The sequence below is a fragment of the Gallinula chloropus genome (genome assembly GCF_964237585.1).
Source record: "Gallinula chloropus genome assembly, chromosome: 21".
Classification (NCBI taxonomy): domain Eukaryota; kingdom Metazoa; phylum Chordata; class Aves; order Gruiformes; family Rallidae; genus Gallinula; species Gallinula chloropus.
Window position 1 is genome coordinate 5,334,716 of NC_140106.1, and position 14,063 is coordinate 5,348,778.

Below are 14,063 nucleotides of genomic sequence, written 5' to 3' on the forward strand. Positions count from 1 at the left end.
TGTGCCGGAGCCACGCTGAGGCTTTACCTTTCTCTGACCCTTGGCAGTGCTGCCCAAGCCCGGGGAAGCCTGGAGTGGCCGAAGAGATGAACGTTTCCCACTGAATCCAGGTACTGGGCTGTCTTGCAGGGGCCATAAGGGGAAGCAAGTCCTAAGAAAGGAGCGTTCAAGTGGTGTGGCTTAAGGAACTTAAGCGTATAGGAAACCTGAGAGGAGAAGGGGAGGCTTGCAGCGTTTCCTCTGCTGCTTCTGAAACCGAGGGAACATGGCAGCCCCAGGATGCTCACTGCTTCAGAGAGGCTAGAAACGTCAGAAAGAACATTTCCTGGATACCTGGGAGATTATCTGTGGTGTACAGGACATGCTCACGTCCAGAATTATTCCTCCAGGTGTGGAAGGAAGAAGTGCACGTGGAATGAGTGCAGGAAATATACAGATATACTGTATAGAAGGCGCTGCGGCCATCCTGGGCTCCATCCTGTTTGGGATGCTGTTGTGTTGGGCCATCTCTCTATGGAGGACGAGGAGAAAGTGAGTTGATGGGGAGCAGGTGGGGGGCGGGTGGTCTCCAAACCTCTGTGTGCCTTGGCTGCTATTAGCCATGAAGCACTTAGAGGTCGGGCAGAGAAAGAGAGGAGCCAGGCTGTCCCAGCTGCACCCCAACTCCCCTTCGTCTCTGCGAGGGGACGAGCCAGCGGCAGGTGAGCAGAGCCCCAGATGAGCCAGAGGGTGCTGAGAACCCCGTTTTCTGCCCAGAGCCCTGTGTGCCCACAGCCCACCCTGTACCCCCAACACCGCAGCTGGGACACGTCCTCAGAATCCTCCTGTCTCCACAGGCGCAAGGCTGGCCAGTCCAAAGCCAGCAGCTACACCTCGCTGCTCGACAGCCAGACAATGGAAGCCGGCACCGCTGAGAGCTGGAACCAACATCAGAGCAGGACCCCCTCACCACATCCACATTCACCCTGGCCTGAATGGACATCCAGCACAGCCAGCCATGTGTTTCAAGACCAGCCCAACACCTACCAGCCCTCCAATGAATAGAATCCACCCCCCACCCCGAATAAACGTGTAGAGAGAAATACAGATCAGAGCACAACTGTCTGGGTCGTGACAGCAGAAAACCCAGGAGTTCCCTGGGCCAAACTGCACCTTGGGGCACGCAGGGCTAAGGATGCTCACAGGGTCACCAGGCAGGCAGATGGGCATGGGACCCCCTCATCATGACACAGGTGCTAGAAACCAGGCTTTGGGCCCTGTAAATGGGGGGAACCTGTTGCTTCCTCGATGGCCAGAAGGCATCATAGAATCACAGAATCCTTCTGCTGTCTTTGCAGCAGGGACCTGTCACATCATCAAGTCCCACCATCCAGCTGGCCTGCCAAAGCCATCACAGAACCATGTCCCTAAGCACTGCTTCTCCATGTATTTTAAATACCCCCAGGGCTGGTGACTCGACCACCTCCCGGGGCAGCCCCTTCCAAAGCCTGAAAACCCTCTATTGGATGAAATTCTTTCTCACATCCAAGCTACACCTCCCCTGGCACAACTGAGGCCATCTCATCTTGTCCTATTGCTTCTCACTAGGGAGACGAGCTCATCCGCCCCCCCCCCCCCTCTCTACATTCTCCCTTCTGGGAGTTTTAAAGAGCCATTAGGTCTCCCCTGAGCCTCCTCCTCTTCTCCAGACTAAGCAGCCCGGCTTCCCTCAGACGCCCCTCACAACATTTGTCTTCCAGTCCCCTCAGCAGCCTCTTGCCCCTCCTTGCCCAAATGAAGCTTTGGTCCAGAACTGTAACTGGAAAGTCAGCCTGGCAGCCCTGGAACACCAGGGGCACAACCCTCGCCAATAACCCTTGAAAAGCTGCCCAGCCCCAATGCCCATCCAATGCAGCCAGAGACATTTTGCAGGACTGGCCCAGCACCATCCAGCCCTGAGATGAAGGGAGACCACCCCCAATCCCACCGCCCCATCCTCCCGCAAGGGCCTGTGGCAGCCCAAACGGGACAGGTTTGGGGTGTGACAACAGACTCCTGACCAACAGCTGCAGGCTTCAACATTTATTTCCATATAACAGCTCAGCAATAAATGCAGATCAGAGCTCAGCTGTCTGGATCATGACGGCAGCAAACCCAGGAGATCCCCAGGTCTGGGCCAAACAGCATCTTGGGGCACGCAGGGACATGAACGCCCACAGTGTCAGCAGTCAGGACCCTGGGCATGGGATCGGCCTCCTAAAGAGGGATGCTGTTTGGTCCACAAAAAGGTGTTTTTGGAAACTCAAGATGCAGTTGAGACTGTAGAAATGATGTCCTGGGCAATCAAAGTGACATTGTGGAGCTAGAAAATGTGGATTGGGACACCAAGAAGGCCTCTCTGGAGTTTGAAAATGACACTTTGCCACTGAAACAGAGCCTTTAGACAGCAAAAAGAAGGTGGCTTTGGAGCCTTTGCTGCTGCAATGCTCCCACGCCAGAGCAGCTCCCAGGAGAAGCCCCAGGGTTCAGGACAAGCGTTCCCCATGCCGGTGGTGGCCGGCCTCTCTGCAGTGCCTCAGGACCTGCCTGCCCCAGGAGACACAGCAGTGGCATTTAAGAGAGCTGCTCCTGGTTGTGCTGGTGGCTCTCAGTGCTGGGCAGAGCCAGCCATGATGCCCAGTAAAAGGTCCATGAGGCGAGAGGCAGGATGGGGAAGCCTCAGTCTCCCTCCCCTCAGGAGCACTGGCATGCTGGGGTGGTGATTTGGTGGTTTCCTCAATGACTGTGACCATGGTGATTTTCTGGAGTGGTTTAGCCGCTGGCATTTGCCACCCTGGGCAAGGAGCTTGCCATGGGATGGGCAAGCAGGGATGCTGTTCCTCCTCCATGCAGATGATGTCAAAGTTGAGCTGCTTCAGGAGGGGCCATTGGGCGTTGCCATGGTGTTTGACAGAGTGGTGATGTCACAGAGCCCTGCCATGGTATATAGTGCAGTGCAGTGAGGACCAGCACAGTATTGCTAGCAGCAGCAGCAGCAGCAGCAGCAGCAGCAGCAGCAGCAGCAGCAGCAGTAGCAGCAGCGGCGTTAGCATTACAAGCATTATTCAGGCAGGAAGGGCCATGGGTCCCTCCTGCCTCCTTGTCCTTCTGTTGGTGGCCCTGCAACCCCAGGGGGTTGGGGCTGCTCGACGTCCACCTTTGAAATTAGGTATGTGGCAGGTGAGGGCTGCAGCCAGCCCTGGCAGCAGAACCCACTGCCCCTCTGGGTGACAGTGGGGCTGAGCTCGTGGTGGGGCAGGGCTGGGAGAGCCGTGGGGCAGTGCCAGGCTGGGTGAACAGTGGGGCTGGGTGGGCCGTGGTCAGCTCCGCAGGCAGGAGGTGGCAGACACCCCATGGGGTGGCACAGGGTTCGTGGCTGCTGCCACGGGCATTTTCCAGGCTGCCCGGGCTGGAGCGGCACTGCAGGGGCCAGGAATAGCAGCTCACTGGGAAGGAAGGAGATCACAAGGTCTAACGGCAACATGCTTGATTACAGATGTGCCTGTAGCCGATGGGCTCCCCAGCTCCCAGCCGGATCCAGGCCTGGAGCCTCAGGGCAATCCCGCCGGTACGTCACGCCAATGCGCCAGCGTTTAGGTTTTCGTGTGTCGCTCCGGGGAATTCACTGTGTTGTCTTGGCGTGTTCTCAGACACGCAGAAGAGCAGAGGGGGAATGGCTCAGGCTCAGGGATGTGCCCCAACGCTCACAAAGCCATCTCTCCCAGGCTTTCTGGGGCCTGCTGCAAAGCCAGCGGGCTTGTTGGGGCTGAGGTGAGAGTGGGTGTGGGCTGCAGGGAGTCCGTTCTGCCGACAGCTCTGTGCATGGTTGGCTCCGGGCAGCCAGGAACTGTCCGCACAACGCTGCTGTGTGGAAGGGAGAGACGAGCGCAGGGAGCAATCCCGCGTTTGGCCGGCACTCACTGCCGTTCCCATCTGAAGCCGTGTACGGCAAGATGTCATGGGAGCTTCTCTGGTCGCTTTGTTTACAGGCATGGAGGGAGGCGACGGGCGTCCAGCTTCCCAGCTGCCTTCCAGGACTGCACTGCAGGGAGGTGCCATGGGTACGTGGTGGCTTTTCACTTGCTTTGAGAGCTGCCAGCTCAAAGCCCCAGTGGGAGCGAGGCGTCTGTGGCAGGTGGGAGAATCCAGACCTGCCTCGTGTGTGCCGTGTCCTTCCTGACCCCTGTAGAGGTTCTGCTGTTCGGTTATCAGGGGGTATATCACAGTGTATGAGGGAAACTCCTCGTGACTCTTTGGTTGCAGATGTGGGTACAGGGAGAGCTTTCCCAGCCCCCAGTCCGGATCCTGCCCTGGAGCTCACCTGGCGTCGCAGGGGTGAGTGAGGAATCCGTCTCGACTGGCGTCACAGCCTGAGCGCTCGCTGTCAGGATTTCAGTCGGGAGAAATGTCACTTTAAATGTTCCTTCAGGTCGTCGAAGACCATGGCCCAGAGCTGAAAGGGGCAAATCTCCCCAGCAGACATCAGAAGTCCTAAAGGCAATGGTGAGGGACTTGATGAAAGCAGCACAAGGTGGGTCTCCATCACTCTTAACCAGCTGGGGTTTGAGATGCACGTACGGACAAGCTGTGGCCTACACAGCAGGGGGAGGAAGGCAGGCAAACAAAAGATGGCATGCAATCTCCTAGTGTGTCAGCGGGTCAGGATTTGCTGCTCACTGGTAAACGGGAAAGTGTCTGGCACTTAATGCTCCTCCATGAATGACACGGAGTGACGTGACCAGCAGATAAAAGCCCAGGCTTTGCTTCTAAGCGCTATCCATGTCCTTGGAGAAGTATTGCCTCCTGAAGAGACCACGCTCCTCAGGGGGAACAGGTACATCTCATTCAACTGTCTCACTTTCTTTCTAAAGAGATCGACAGTGGGGCTGTGGGCAAGGAGGTGGTTCCGGAAGGACACAGACATCCAGTGCCATTCTCTGCAGACAACAAGACCACAAGCCAGTCAGACGTCGTGCCAGGTAATTGCTGTGCTTTGGTCGTTCAGTGTCACAAATCAAACCCCTGTGTGTGTGCCGGCTCTTCCCCCGGTGTCGCTGCTGCTCATGGCTTCATCAGCCAGCCTGTGAGTGCAGGGAGCCTGTTCCAAAAGGAGCCAGGAGCATCCCAGAGCTTGCCGGGAGGAGTCCTGGGCACAAGAGAAGCGAGCGGCTCCCTCCCGTGCACTCAGGCCCAAAGGGATGCCCTGCCAGAGCGGGCACGGCTCAGAGGGCACCTGCCCCGTCCCCCTGCACCCTCTGTGCCGGAGCCATGCTGAGGCTTTACTTTCTCTGACCCTTGGCAGTGCTGCCCAAGCCCGGGGAAGCCTGGCGTGCCGGCAGAGATGAACGTTTTCCATTGAATCCAGGTACTGGGCTGCTTGCAGGGGCCATAAGGGGAAGCAAGTCCTAAAACGGGGGCGTTCAAGCTGTGCCTATGCCATGGAAAAGGCAAAGCGGGAGAGGGCGGTTCCGGTGCCTTCCCAAGGGGGCCTGACTGCATCCCCTGGGGGTGCGGGCGCTGGGCTGGTCAGGGGGAGCTGGGGGTGGCACTCCCAGGCCCAGGGATGGTCTCTGTCTGTCTCGCTCAATGAGACAATGGGTCAAACAGCTGCCCTCCCCCACGTGCTCCCCATGTGTCCTGAGCACTTCTCTTTGGGGGTACCACTTAGCCCAAAGGGTCAGACCGAGCCCCCAGGCAGCAGCACGTACCTGCCTCAGGCAGGGAAGGTGGGTGAGCCCAAAAGAAACTCAACTCGCTGAGACGGGGGAACAAAGCCAGGGCACTGGGAAAAGTGGATTAAAGCCATCCCAGAGCTTGCCGGGAGGAGTCCTGGGCACAAGAGAGGCGAGCGGCTCCCTCCCGTTCACTCAGGCCCAAAGGGATGCCCTGCCAGAGCGGGCACGGCTCAGAGGGAACCTGCCCCGTCCCCCTGCACCCTCTGTGCCGGAGCCACGCTGAGGCTTTACCTTTCTCTGACCCTTGGCAGTGCTGCCCAAGCCCGGGGAAGCCTGGAGTGGCCGAAGAGATGAACGTTTCCCACTGAATCCAGGTACTGGGCTGTCTTGCAGGGGCCATAAGGGGAAGCAAGTCCTAAGAAAGGAGCGTTCAAGTGGTGTGGCTTAAGGAACTTAAGCGTATAGGAAACCTGAGAGGAGAAGGGGAGGCTTGCAGCGTTTCCTCTGCTGCTTCTGAAACCGAGGGAACATGGCAGCCCCAGGATGCTCACTGCTTCAGAGAGGCTAGAAACGTCAGAAAGAACATTTCCTGGATACCTGGGAGATTATCTGTGGTGTACAGGACATGCTCACGTCCAGAATTATTCCTCCAGGTGTGGAAGGAAGAAGTGCACGTGGAATGAGTGCAGGAAATATACAGATATACTGTATAGAAGGCGCTGCGGCCATCCTGGGCTCCATCCTGTTTGGGATGCTGTTGTGTTGGGCCATCTCTCTATGGAGGACGAGGAGAAAGTGAGTTGATGGGGAGCAGGTGGGGGGCGGGTGGTCTCCAAACCTCTGTGTGCCTTGGCTGCTATTAGCCATGAAGCACTTAGAGGTCGGGCAGAGAAAGAGAGGAGCCAGGCTGTCCCAGCTGCACCCCAACTCCCCTTCGTCTCTGCGAGGGGACGAGCCAGCGGCAGGTGAGCAGAGCCCCAGATGAGCCAGAGGGTGCTGAGAACCCCGTTTTCTGCCCAGAGCCCTGTGTGCCCACAGCCCACCCTGTACCCCCAACACCGCAGCTGGGACACGTCCTCAGAATCCTCCTGTCTCCACAGGCGCAAGGCTGGCCAGTCCAAAGCCAGCAGCTACACCTCGCTGCTCGACAGCCAGACAATGGAAGCCGGCACCGCTGAGAGCTGGAACCAACATCAGAGCAGGACCCCCTCACCACATCCACATTCACCCTGGCCTGAATGGACATCCAGCACAGCCAGCCATGTGTTTCAAGACCAGCCCAACACCTACCAGCCCTCCAATGAATAGAATCCACCCCCCACCCCGAATAAACGTGTAGAGAGAAATACAGATCAGAGCACAACTGTCTGGGTCGTGACAGCAGAAAACCCAGGAGTTCCCTGGGCCAAACTGCACCTTGGGGCACGCAGGGCTAAGGATGCTCACAGGGTCACCAGGCAGGCAGATGGGCATGGGACCCCCTCATCATGACACAGGTGCTAGAAACCAGGCTTTGGGCCCTGTAAATGGGGGGAACATGTTGCTTCCTCGATGGCCAGAAGGCATCATAGAATCACAGAATCCTTCTGCTGTCTTTGCAGCAGGGACCTGTCACATCATCAAGTCCCACCATCCAGCTGGCCTGCCAAAGCCATCACAGAACCATGTCCCTAAGCACTGCTTCTCCATGTATTTTAAATACCCCCAGGGCTGGTGACTCGACCACCTCCCGGGGCAGCCCCTTCCAAAGCCTGAAAACCCTCTATTGGATGAAATTCTTTCTCACATCCAAGCTACACCTCCCCTGGCACAACTGAGGCCATCTCATCTTGTCCTATTGCTTCTCACTAGGGAGACGAGCTCATCCGCCCCCCCCCCCCCTCTCTACATTCTCCCTTCTGGGAGTTTTAAAGAGCCATTAGCTCTCCCCTGAGCCTCCTCCTCTTCTCCAGACTAAACAGCCCGGCTTCCCTCAGACGCCCCTCACAACATTTGTCTTCCAGTCCCCTCAGCAGCCTCTTGCCCCTCCTTGCCCAAATGAAGCTTTGGTCCAGAACTGTAACTGGAAAGTCAGCCTGGCAGCCCTGGAACACCAGGGGCACAACCCTCACCAATAACCCTTGAAAAGCTGCCCAGCCCCAATGCCCATCCAATGCAGCCAGAGACATTTTGCAGGACTGGCCCAGCACCATCCAGCCCTGAGATGAAGGGAGACCACCCCCAATCCCACCGCCCCATCCTCCCGCAAGGGCCTGTGGCAGCCCAAACAGGGGACAGGTTTGGGGTGTGACAACAGACTCCTGACCAACAGCTGAGGCTTCAACATTTATTTCCATGTAACAGCTCAGCAATAAATGCAGATCAGAGCTCAGCTGTCTGGATCATGACGGCAGCAAACCCAGGAGATCCCCAGGTCTGGGCCAAACAGCATCTTGGGGCACGCAGGGACATGAACGCCCACAGTGTCAGCAGTCAGGACCCTGGGCATGGGATCGGCCTCCTAAAGAGGGATGCTGTTTGGTCCACAAAAAGGTGTTTTTGGAAACTCAAGATGCAGTTGAGACTGTAGAAATGATGTCCTGGGCAATCAAAGTGACATTGTGGAGCTAGAAAATGTGGATTGGGACACCAAGAAGGCCTCTCTGGAGTTTGAAAATGACACTTTGCCACTGAAACAGAGCCTTTAGACAGCAAAAAGAAGGTGGCTTTGGAGCCTTTGCTGCTGCAATGCTCCCACGCCAGAGCAGCTCCCAGGAGAAGCCCCAGGGTTCAGGACAAGCGTTCCCCATGCCGGTGGTGGCCGGCCTCTCTGCAGTGCCTCAGGACCTGCCTGCCCCAGGAGACACAGCAGTGGCATTTAAGAGAGCTGCTCCTGGCTGTGCTGGCCGCCCCAGTGCTGGGCAGAGCCAGCCATGATGCCCAGTAAAAGGTCCATGAGGCGAGAGGCAGGATGGGGAAGCCTCAGTCTCCCTCCCCTCAGGAGCACTGGCATGCTGGGGTGGTGATTTGGTGGTTTCCTCAATGACTGTGACCATGGTGATTTTCTGGAGTGGTTTAGCCGCTGGCATTTGCCACCCTGGGCAAGGAGCTTGCCATGGGATGGGCAAGCAGGGATGCTGTTCCTCCTCCATGCAGATGATGTCAAAGTTGAGCTGCTTCAGGAGGGGCCATTGGGCGTTGCCATGGTGTTTGACAGAGTGGTGATGTCACAGAGCCCTGCCATGGTATATAGTGCAGTGCAGTGAGGACCAGCACAGTATTGCTAGCAGCAGCAGCAGCAGCAGCAGCAGCAGCAGCAGCAGCAGCAGTAGCAGCAGCGGCGTTAGCATTACAAGCATTATTCAGGCAGGAAGGGCCATGGGTCCCTCCTGCCTCCTTGTCCTTCTGTTGGTGGCCCTGCAACCCCAGGGGGTTGGGGCTGCTCGACGTCCACCTTTGAAATTAGGTATGTGGCAGGTGAGGGCTGCAGCCAGCCCTGGCAGCAGAACCCACTGCCCCTCTGGGTGACAGTGGGGCTGAGCTCGTGGTGGGGCAGGGCTGGGAGAGCCGTGGGGCAGTGCCAGGCTGGGTGAACAGTGGGGCTGTGTGGGCCGTGGTCAGCTCCGCAGGCAGGAGGTGGCAGACACCCCATGGGGTGGCACAGGGTTCGTGGCTGCTGCCACGGGCATTTTCCAGGCTGCCCGGGCTGGAGCGGCACTGCAGGGGCCAGGAATAGCAGCTCACTGGGAAGGAAGGAGATCACAAGGTCTAATGGCAACATGCTTGATTACAGATGTGCCTGCAGCCGATGGGCTCCCCAGCTCCCAGCCGGATCCAGGCCTGGAGCCTCAGGGCAATCCCGCCGGTACGTCACGCCAATGCGCCAGCGTTTAGGTTTTCGTGTGTCGCTCCGGGGAATTCACTGTGTTGTCTCGGCGTGTTCTCAGACACGCAGAAGAGCAGAGGGGGAATGGCTGAGGCTCAGGGATGTGCCCCAACGCTCACAAAGCCATCTCTCCCAGGCTTTCTGGGGCCTGCTGCAAAGCCAGCGGGCTTGTTGGGGCTGAGGTGAGAGTGGGTGTGGGCTGCAGGGAGTCCGTTCTGCCGACAGCTCTGTGCATGGTTGGCTCCGGGCAGCCAGGAACTGTCCGCACAACGCTGCTGTGTGGAAGGGAGAGACGAGCGCAGGGAGCAATCCCGCGTTTGGCCGGCACTCACTGCCGTTCCCATCTGAAGCCGTGTACGGCAAGATGTCATGGGAGCTTCTCTGGTCGCTTTGTTTACAGGCATGGAGGGAGGCGACGGGCGTCCAGCTTCCCAGCTGCCTTCCAGGACTGCACTGCAGGGAGGTGCCATGGGTACGTGGTGGCTTTTCACTTGCTTTGAGAGCTGCCAGCTCAAAGCCCCAGTGGGAGCGAGGCGTCTGTGGCAGGTGGGAGAATCCAGACCTGCCTCGTGTGTGCCGTGTCCTTCCTGACCCCTGTAGAGGTTCTGCTGTTCGGTTATCAGGGGGTATATCACAGTGTATGAGGGAAACTCCTCGTGACTCTTTGGTTGCAGATGTGGGTACAGGGAGAGCTTTCCCAGCCCCCAGTCCGGATCCTGCCCTGGAGCTCACCTGGCGTCGCAGGGGTGAGTGAGGAATCCGTCTCGACTGACGTCACAGCCTGAGCGCTCGCTGTCAGGATTTCAGTCGGGAGAAATGTAACTTTAAATGTTCCTTCAGGTCGTCGAAGACCATGGCCCAGAGCTGAAAGGGGCAAATCTCCCCAGCAGACATCAGAAGTCCTAATGGCAATTGCGAGGGACATGATGAAAGCAGCACAAGGTGGGTCTCCATCACTCTTAACCAGCTGGGGTTTGAGATGCACGTACGGACAAGCTGTGGCCTACACAGCAGGGGGAGGAAGGCAGGCAAACAAAAGATGGCATGCAATCTCCTAGTGTGTCAGCGGGTCAGGATTTGCTGCTCACTGGTAAACGGGAAAGTGTCTGGCACCTAAATGCTCCTCCATGAATGACACGGAGTGACGTGACCAGCAGATAAAAGGCCAGGCTTTGCTCCTAAGCGCTATCCATGTCCTTGGAGAAGTATTGCCTCCTGAAGAGACCACGCTCCTCAGGGGGAACAGGTGCATCTCATTCAACTGTCTCACTTTCTTTCTAAAGAGATCGACGGTGGGGCTGTGGGCAAGGAGGTGGTTCCGGAAGGACACAGACATCCAGTGCCATTCTCTGCAGACAACAAGACCACAAGCCAGTCAGACGTCGTGCCAGGTAATTGCTGTGCTTTGGTCGTCCAGAGTCACAAATCAAACCCCTGTGTGTGTGCCGGCTCTTCCCCCGGTGTCGCTGCTGCTCACGGCATCATCAGCCAGCCTGTGAGTGCAGGGAGCCTGTTCCGAAAGGAGCCAGGAGCATCCCAGAGCTTGCCGGGAGGAGTCCTGGGCACAAGAGAGGCGAGCGGCTCCCTCCCGTGCACTCAGGCCCAAAGGGATGCCCTGCCAGAGCGGGCATGGCTCAGAGGGCACCTGCCCCGTCCCCCTGCACCCTCTGTGCCGGAGCCATGCTGAGGCTTTACCTTTCTCTGACCTTTGGCAGTGCTGCCCAATCCCGGAGAAGCCTGGCGTGCCGGCAGAGATGAACGTTTCCCACTGAATCCAGGTACTGGGCTGTCTTGCATGGGCCATAAGGGAAGCAAGTCCTAAAACAGGGGCTTTCAAGTGGTGGAGCTTAAGGAACTTAAGATTATAGGAAACCTGAGAGGAGAAGGGGAGGCTTGCAGCGTTTCCTCTGCTGCTTCTGAAACCGAGGGAACATGGCAGCCCCAGGATGTTCACTGCTTCAGAGAGGCTAGAAACGTCAGAAAGAACATTTCCTGGACACCTGGGAGATTATCTGTGGTGCACAGGACATGCTCACGTCCAGAATTGTTCCTCCAGGTGCGGAAGGAAGAAGTAAACATGCAATGAGTGCAGGAAACATCCAAACATTATGTATAGAAGGCGCTGCGGCCATCCTGGGCTCCATCATCTTTGGCATGCTATTGTGTTGGGCCATCTCTCTCTGGAGGACGAGGCGGAAGTGAGTTGATGGGGAGCAGGTGGGGGGCGGGTGGTCTCCAAATGTCTGTATTCCATGGCTGCTATTAGCCATATAGCCATTAGAGGTCGGGCAGAGAAAGAGAGGAGCCAGGCTGTCCCAGCTGCACCCCAACTCCTGTTGGTCTCTGAGAGGAGACGAGCCAGCGGCAGGCGAGCAGAGCCCCAGATGAGCCAGAGGGGGCCGAGCACCCCGCTTTCTGCACAGAGCCCTCTGTGCCCACAGCTCCACATGCAGCTGAGTGCCTGTGTCCCACAATGTGGATGGCATTGAAGCCCACCCTGTACCCCCGAAGACCGCAGCTGGGACACATCCTCAGAATCCTCCTGTCTCCACAGGCGCAAGGCTGGCCAGTCCAGAACCAGCAGCTACACCTCATTGCTGGACAACCAGACAACAGACCCCACCACCGCTTAGACCTGGAACCAACAACAGACCAGGACCCCGTCACCCCACCCACATTCACCCTGGCCTTAATGGACACCCAGAACAGCCAGACACGTTTCAAGACCAGTCCTCACCCTAAATAAACCTGTAGAGCAAAACACTGATCAGAGCACAAATTTCTTGATCGTGACAGCAGCAAACCCAGGAGTTCCCTGGGCCAAACTGCACCTTGGGGCACGCAGGGCCACAGATGCTCACAGGGTCAGCAGGCAGGCAGGTGGGCATGGGAACCCCCCATCATGACACAGGGGCTATAAACCACACTTTGGGTCCTGTAAATGGGGGGAACCTGTTGCTTCCTCGATGGCCACAAGGCATCATAGAATCACAGAATCCCTCAGCTGTCTTTGCAGCAGGGACCTTTCACATCAACGAGTCCCACCATCTAGCTGGCTTGCCAAAGCCATCGCAGAACCATGTCCCTAAGCACTGCTTCTCCATGTATTTTAAATACCCCCAGGGCTGGTGACTCGACCACCTCCCGGGGTAGCCCCTTCCAAGGCCTAAAAACTTTCTATTGGAAGAAATTCTTCCTCACATCCAAGCTAAACCTTCCCCCGACAGAATGGAGGCCATCTCCTCTTGTCCTATTGTTTGTCACTAGGGATAAGATGTCAGCCCCCCCACCACTCTACAGCCTCCCTTCAGGGAGTTGTAGAGAGCCATTAGCTCTCCCCTGAGCTTCCCCCTCTTCTCCAGACTAAACAGCCCAGCTTCCCTCAGACGCCCCTCACAACATTTGTCTTCCAGTCCCCTCAGCAGCCTCTTGCCCCTCCTTGCCCAAATGAAGCTTTGGTCCATATTAGAGGGCCTGGGGATCTACAAGGAGGCTTAGAGCTGGAAAAGAGGGCATTGGGCCCCACACAGGAGAGTCTGGACCCTCAAAAGCAGGGCTTTGGCCTTCAGAACAGGACTTTGGGTGCTGACTATGGAGCCTTAGGTATTGATACGCGGAAAACACACTTTACAACTTAAAAAGTTATAAAGAAGGTATGTTTAATCGCCGGCGGACGCACGGGGGATAGTTCCTCCAAAGACGTGCGCCACTCGTACAGTAACGCACTCATATTTATACAGCCAATCGTACAAAACTCATAAGATTGCCCCACACGCCTGTACATATGCATGGCCTGTCCCGCTTCGTAGTAAGATGAGCATTTCCATAGTCTCCTCCTAGTGGCGCAGGCGCAGTGTCTTTTGAGGGTGGTCGTCGGGGGTCCCAAGATGAAGGCTCAAAGTCATCCTCAGATATAAACTTTTCACCTCTCTTCTTGACGCAGGCGTACTAGGCAAGCTGGGCTCTTATCTGAGCAGGGGGTAAAACCAGGCCCACCAGTCTTCCTAGTCCATATCTCTCTGGTCGTTTACGTATCTTAAGCAGGCCATCCATGGAATAACGAGTGTGACATTCCTACTGGCCAGACCCTCAACCATTTAATCCTATAACAAACAAACATTCCTCGTTTCAGTAGGAATATGTGGTTTTTACATAGAGAAACAGGGTTTGGCGCCCTCAGGTGATGCTTTGCAGCTTAAAAATGGGAGTTTGGAGTCTGAAAACAGGGCTTTGAGCATGAAACAGATGAGGCCTTTTTCCCTGCGTGAGGAGTTTGAGCCGGGGGTCGCTGCCGCCGCCGGCGCGGCCGCCTCGGGCTACCAGGCAGCTACCCAGCGCCGCCATGACACCCCGAGGCAGCACCACTCGCGCCCTGCGCGTTCCCGCCTTCTCCAGCGGCTCCTGGGTCCCGCCTGCCGCGCAGGCGCAGAATGCGGGAGCCGTCCCGGGGCTGCTCCGTTCCTCCCCGCGCAGAGGCGGCGGCCGCTCTCGGCCGGTCCTGAGGC

General features: G+C 57.2%; 1 protein-coding gene and 2 long non-coding RNA genes across 5 annotated transcripts; all 3 read left to right on the top strand.

The window, feature by feature from the left end:
* Positions 1-27: 27 nt before the first annotated feature.
* Positions 28-1,086, top strand: LOC311199914. Of its 2 annotated transcripts, none has more exons than XR_014617790.1 (2): positions 28-701; positions 837-1,086. It is a non-coding gene; the product is annotated as an uncharacterized lncRNA (long non-coding RNA). The 2 variants fall into 2 exon arrangements; XR_014617791.1 differs by having other exon boundaries at positions 28-531.
* Positions 1,087-3,529: 2,443 nt separating this feature from the next.
* LOC311199755 (uncharacterized protein) lies at positions 3,530-12,309 on the top strand (the record flags this gene model as incomplete). Its single annotated transcript, XM_084273886.1, has 7 exons — positions 3,530-3,586; positions 3,859-3,961; positions 4,282-4,353; positions 4,890-4,997; positions 5,321-5,383; positions 11,615-11,756; positions 12,113-12,309. 7 exons carry the CDS (start codon positions 3,530-3,532, stop codon positions 12,189-12,191), a joined length of 624 nt encoding a protein of 207 aa, XP_084130012.1. The 3' UTR covers positions 12,192-12,309.
* On the top strand, positions 5,985-7,043 carry LOC311199915. 2 transcript variants are annotated; one of them, XR_014617792.1, is made up of 2 exons: positions 5,985-6,658; positions 6,794-7,043. It is a non-coding gene; the product is annotated as an uncharacterized lncRNA (long non-coding RNA). The 2 variants fall into 2 exon arrangements; XR_014617793.1 differs by having other exon boundaries at positions 5,985-6,488.
* Positions 12,310-14,063: the final 1,754 nt, after the last annotated feature.